This window comes from Sinocyclocheilus grahami, unplaced genomic scaffold (assembly GCF_001515645.1).
Source record: "Sinocyclocheilus grahami isolate Dianchi unplaced genomic scaffold, SAMN03320097.WGS_v1.1 scaffold215.1, whole genome shotgun sequence".
Lineage (NCBI taxonomy): Eukaryota > Metazoa > Chordata > Actinopteri > Cypriniformes > Cyprinidae > Sinocyclocheilus > Sinocyclocheilus grahami.
This window is the reverse complement of record NW_015505394.1, coordinates 1,423,527-1,429,125: the sequence shown is the minus strand read 5'-3', so window position 1 is coordinate 1,429,125 and position 5,599 is coordinate 1,423,527. Positions and strand designations below refer to the sequence as shown.

At 41.2% G+C, this 5,599-nt stretch overlaps 1 protein-coding gene across 1 annotated transcript; it reads left to right on the top strand.

Moving 5' to 3' along the window:
- The first annotated feature begins 298 nt into the window (after positions 1 to 298).
- Positions 299 to 5,599, top strand: LOC107596158 (transmembrane protein FAM155A). The gene is made up of 3 exons (XM_016286826.1): positions 299 to 1,449; positions 1,585 to 1,756; positions 4,864 to 5,599. Exons 1-3 carry the CDS (start codon positions 724 to 726, stop codon positions 5,169 to 5,171), a joined length of 1,206 nt encoding a protein of 401 aa, XP_016142312.1. The 5' UTR covers positions 299 to 723; the 3' UTR covers positions 5,172 to 5,599.

Genomic DNA, 5,599 nt, shown 5'->3' with positions numbered 1-5,599 from the left:
CCGAAAACGCATCAAAATGACCGGAAGACGATAAAAGGCTTAAACGTTTACAATCGATATATTTTCTCACGCACATTCCCCCAGTGCTGTGAAGATGCTCTGCGCTCGTAACCGGGATCTGTGCGTCTGCCCTGTTCCTCGACGGGTGGGGTGGGCAACAATGCGCGCTGTTGAATGGTGAGCGCATAGTGAATGAAGATTCAATGGAGGCAAGGATGTTCCTCGACGGGGGGGGTGGGCAACAATGCGCGCTGTTGTTGAATGGTGAGCGCATAGTGAATGAAGATTCAATGGAGGCAAGGATGCGCGCGACAGCGCACGCGCCACACCCCCCGCCTTCAATGAAAACATCTCAGGGTTCGTCTGAGTGCGAACGAAGATGGCGACAGAGTGAAGGAGACCACGGAAAGATGACAAGCCCCTTACAGACATACAAACACGCACGAGCTCTTCACCCCGCCGCCTCAGAGATGCCCGTGAATGAGTAAGACTCGGCTGCGTACGATGTGTTGTCAAGGAGATGCGGGGTAGGTGATGGAGTCTCGCGGCATGTGCTTCATCATGCACTGTCTCGGTAATTCAGACGCAGGTGTTTGCAGTGCAGCTTATTTTTGAGCAGCAGGTGAAAGGGATGCTTCGAGCCATCATGTAAACGTCGCGGTGGAGAATATTGCGGAGGAGACCCGCCCGTGTGAGCTCGCGCTTTGTCTCCCCCTCTAAAATATGATCACGGGCGCCTGGCGGTGTGGAAGGAAACTTGACGCCGAGTTAGAAATCTGCCGCGCGCCCGAACCCATCGACAAACCATGCGCGGAGCCGGAGAAGGTGCAGAGATGGCGCATGAGCCTGGCGTCGCTGCTCTTTTTCACGGCGCTGTTGTCCGATCACCTCTGGCTCTGCGCGGGAGGCAAGCTCCGCTCGAGAGACCGGACTCACCGGAGGACGTGGAGCAACGCGAGTCACGACGCCCAGACGGGCCTTCGCGATGAGGACTGCGGGGTCCTCTTGAGCAACCTGACAAAAAACGGACCGGGGTGCGTGGAGGCTGACGCGCGTCGCCGCGCACCTTTGGAGTCCGCGTGCTCTACGCTTTACCGGCAAAAGAGCGGTTTGGTGAGCTCCTCCTATTCTGTACTGGTGCCCACGGTGTCGCCACTCGCGTTTTTGGAGTACTTCCGGAACTTCAGCTTGTCCTTTTGCGACGCGCTCACAATAGCGGACCTACTGGAGAGCATGACCAGTCCCGACGGGCTCAACTGCAGTCTGACGCGTGTCATTCGTGACCTGTTCAGCGGCGGACCGGAGGACGGGGACCTGTGCAGCGCTTGTGTTGACGCGTACATCCGACTCGACCAACACGCTCAGGAAAAATATGAGGAGTTTCAGATCCTTACGCGCAAATACATGGCGGATGACTACTCAGTGCGCGCGCAAACACACCTGTGTCAGGTGAGAGGTACTTTTCGTTACTGCCATAAACACTTCGGATGAGATAAAAAGATGATATGTGTAGACGCACCATCCACAAGCTTGAGTATTCATCATAAATCTGAATAAGATTGTGGTGATATTTGTGTGTTTCAGGCAGTGTATAAAGCCTGGCTTTGTGCAGAATATTTTCCGGTTCCCCAGAGACAGTGTGTGAGGTGGCTCCCATGCAGGCACTACTGTGGTGAGGTCACAGCCAGCTGCCCCTTCATCCTACCTGACAATGACCATCTGCTGTATGCCGGTCTGCCAAGCTTTCTCTGTGCAGGTACATCACAGAATACATACAATATATGGCCCAATGTTATATTAACAGTGTTGTTATTGTTAACTAAAACTATTAAAAATTATTTTTGCAATTGAAAAAAACTTAATAAAATATAAATATTACATGTAAAACATAAAAAGCTTTAATTCAAATAAAAAATGTGGGCTTAGCAACTAAATGAAATAGTTTAAGCTGAAGTACTAAAACGGAAATAACGCTAAATACATTTACATTTTACATTTAGTCATTTTGCAGACGCCTTTATCCAAAGCTACTTATAATCAGAGGCGGACAGTAACAGTTGAGTATTGTACTTAGGTACACTTTTTTTGAGTATCTGTACTTTACTTGAGTATTATTTTTTCTGGGAACTTAATACTTTAACTTCACTACATTTGAAAGACAAATATTGTACTTTTCACTCCACTACATTTCTATCAAGATCCTCGAAGTAGAAAGTCGTTATTATGTAGCAGCTTTGAAAGTCAGTGGGTGATTTATTTCTTCTCTAAAACGTGACTTTCTTTTTTTCAGACAGTTTATCAGTAATCACTCTTGTAGAGCTACATGAAGTGATTTCCCAGCATTTTTTGAACACTGACTAGTTGCAGATGTGATATTTATTTACAACAATTCAATAATAAGAAGTTAATATTGTGGTATATATTAGACACAATATTGTTTATTTTTGCTAAATTGTATACGTGAAAATATTACCTATAAAGCCACAGAAGAACTGTTGTGCATCTCCTTATTAAAACACAATGGGTGTTGGACTTGAAGCAGCACTGCACAGACCGTTCTGTGTGTGACATCGAAGTACAGCGATAGCGATTAGACAGCATTTTTTTTTTCTTTTTTTTTTTGATGTCAAATAAGTCTTGCTTTTTTGTTAAAGCAGTGTTGTGTTGTAAAGTTATACAGCTACAGTTGTGTTGCTGGGTTTTAAATCAGGGTTGGGGTTTTTTCTCTTCCTTACTCTGTATTAACAGGATTTCACTGTCCACTTTGTTCAAATGTGGATGAATGGCTACACATAGATGTGTGCACACACTGTCAGAACTGTGTGAGATCACCACCATCCTGCTTTTGTGGGGGTGGGTAGGGGTGTTAAATAATTATTCTTATTTAAATTCCCCCCCCCTTAAATTTATTTTAAATACATAAATTAATGTATTCAAAGTTGCTTCAGAAGAATTGCAAGTATTACGTACAACAATAAAACAGTGCATTGACATATAAAAGGTAATTTACTTTTGGTACTTAAGTACTTTTAAAAGCAAGTACTTTTGTACTTTGACTTCAGTAAAAATCTGTCTTTACAACTTTTACTTGTAATGGAGTAATATTTGACCAGCAGTATCTGTACTTTCACTCAAGTAATGGAGTTGAGTACTTTGTCCGCTTCTGCTTATAATTGACCTATCGGTAAGCCCCGCCCCCCTTAGTTACTGTTGCGAACTCGGACAAACAAACGCAGTTGCTCACTGTCTCACAATGACAGCTGTCATTGTGAAAACCTTGTCCCTATATCTTTTTGATACATTTTAGACACAGAAGGACCACCATTCAAGTTGGACTTAAATATGCCATTGAGGGATATATAAAATATTTTAAAATAAATATTGTGGATATTAATTTGGAAGCGAGGGTTTACAGATCACAATGCAAGCGGGACAAGCCTCATGTTACGTTGGTCACGATCGCGGATGACAACATGCAGGATCAACACTGTTCATGTATCGCAAGGTACGATTAAATTTATTTACATTTAACCAGTTTAATATGAAGAGACAGTGAAATGTAGACCTTCGTTTATGTGTTTTTGCTCTACACTGTACAAGACTTATAACTTTATAACCATTATAACTTTAATGGTAAGCATTAATCATTAATAATTAACCTTTAATGGTAAAGCCTTATAACTTTAATGGTAAGCATTAATCTGTATTTAATTTTTACAATGAAGGCTACAGAAATTAAAGTAATCAAATCTAAAATAACAGTGGATAACAGTGGAATTTACTTTAATTTCTGTAGTTTTTCTTACCTGAATAAAAATTTACTTAACCTGAAAAACGTAGTTTCATAGCTCTCTTTATTCTGTTGCATTTATTTGTGCTGTTGTTTGCCATTTTTTTATTTGTTCTTATTTTATTACTGACTTTTTACTTGTGTTTTTTAATGAAAATAAAACTTTGCGTTGAAGAAAAGTAGATTTTTGTTTGTATATGCTGTCAATTATAGTTCTTAGAAAGAAAATCGGAATCGGCAAAAATCGGTATCTGCAGATCACACTAACGAAAAATCGGAAATCGGAAGCGGCCAAGAAAATTGCCATTGGTGCATCTCTAATGATATTTAGTAGACTAAAACTAAAAACAATTCAGATGACTAAAATAGGACTAAAACTTAAAGGCATTTTAGTCAAAAGACTATGACTAAAACTAAATCAAAATTTGCTGTAAAATTTGCTGCAAGCATCAGTGTCTTAAACTTGATGCTAGCCGCAACTGGTAGCCACTGCAAGGAGATAAAGAGAGGTGTAACATGGGCTCTTTTGGGCTCATTGAAGACCAGTCATGCCGCTGCATTCTGAATCAATTGTAGAGGTTTGATTGTGCTTGATGGAAGTCCAGACAGAAGAGCACTGCAGTAGTCCAGCCTAGAAATGACAAGGGCCTGGACATGAAGTTGTGCAGCATGCTCCGTTAGAAAGGGCCTGATCTTTCTGATGGTGTGCAATGCAAACCTGCAAGATCGAACAGTCTTTGCAGTGTGGTCTTGAAGGTCAGCTGGTCATCAAAGATTACACCAAGATTTCTGACCGAAGTTGATGGGGTAATTGTAGAAGAACCTATAGAAAACAAGATCCAATAAAAAAAAAAAAAATCAAATGAAAACTGAAAATATAAATATTTTTTTTAAAAAGCTAGTTGGACATGACTTGCTGTTTAGTGAGTAAGTCAGATTAATTGAGAAACTGCTCCAACTGATTTGTAAGTATTCATTCAGAAATGTTTGTTTCCTATTCACTAAAATGAATCAATGCTCTGTGTATAATGTTCTGTCCTGTTCTAAGCCAGTGTTTCTCTCTTTCCCATCAGGGTTTCAAGAGGAGTATTTGAACAGTCAGGGTCCAGACTGCTGTGATGTCAGATGGAGTGGGTGTGACTCCACTGTAGGTGCAGCATGTGCTCTGACACACCTCCCGGGCTCCTTCTCTTTGCATAGGAGGTTAACTTCAGGAGCGGTGTCATGTACAAATCGTCTTCATGGCAGTAAATTGAAACTGTGTGTGCTTGTTCTCTTCTTACTACACACTGTTATCTCCATAACAACATTGCAGCATTGCAGCACTGGCTCCTTGGAGGCAATAGTACCTCTAGAAGACGTTCCCATGAGAGAGGAGTAAGAGACTGGAACATCTCCCTCTTTATTGGAAGACGCACATGCTGTGAAAGAGTTTTTGACTGCTGTGCATGAGACAAACCTTACCAAATGCCTGGAAAACACAAGAAGTCTCACAACTGCTGAAGCGCCTGTGTCTGTCTTTTTGAGGGTTGGAATATCTGGCTTGATATGAGCGTGCATGTTTGTGTGAGTGAATGAATGTTTTTACACTGTTTTTCAGTGTTTTGTTTGTTTTATCAGGACTAACTGTACATGTTAAAACGGTTCATGAATGACAATCTTGTTTTGTTTTAGGCAACATTCTTGGAAACAAACATTAATCTATGAAGAATGAATGGATGACATTGTTACATTTCTCCTCTAATAAAACCAACACTATTGAAGACATTTTTCATATTTAAGATGCTCTTATATATATTATATAAATGA

What these genes read in the sequence shown, in the direction of transcription:
- LOC107596158 (XM_016286826.1), top strand. Translation starts at nt 724, where the DNA reads ATGATCACGGGCGCCTGGCGGTGTGGAAGGAAACTTGACGCCGAGTTA. An exon ending in CGCAAACACACCTGTGTCAG is followed by an intron (nt 1,450 to 1,584) that starts GTGAGAGGTACT and finishes TGTGTGTTTCAG; the next exon opens with GCAGTGTATAAAGCCTGGCT. An exon ending in GCCAAGCTTTCTCTGTGCAG is followed by an intron (nt 1,757 to 4,863) that starts GTACATCACAGA and finishes CTTTCCCATCAG; the next exon opens with GGTTTCAAGAGGAGTATTTG.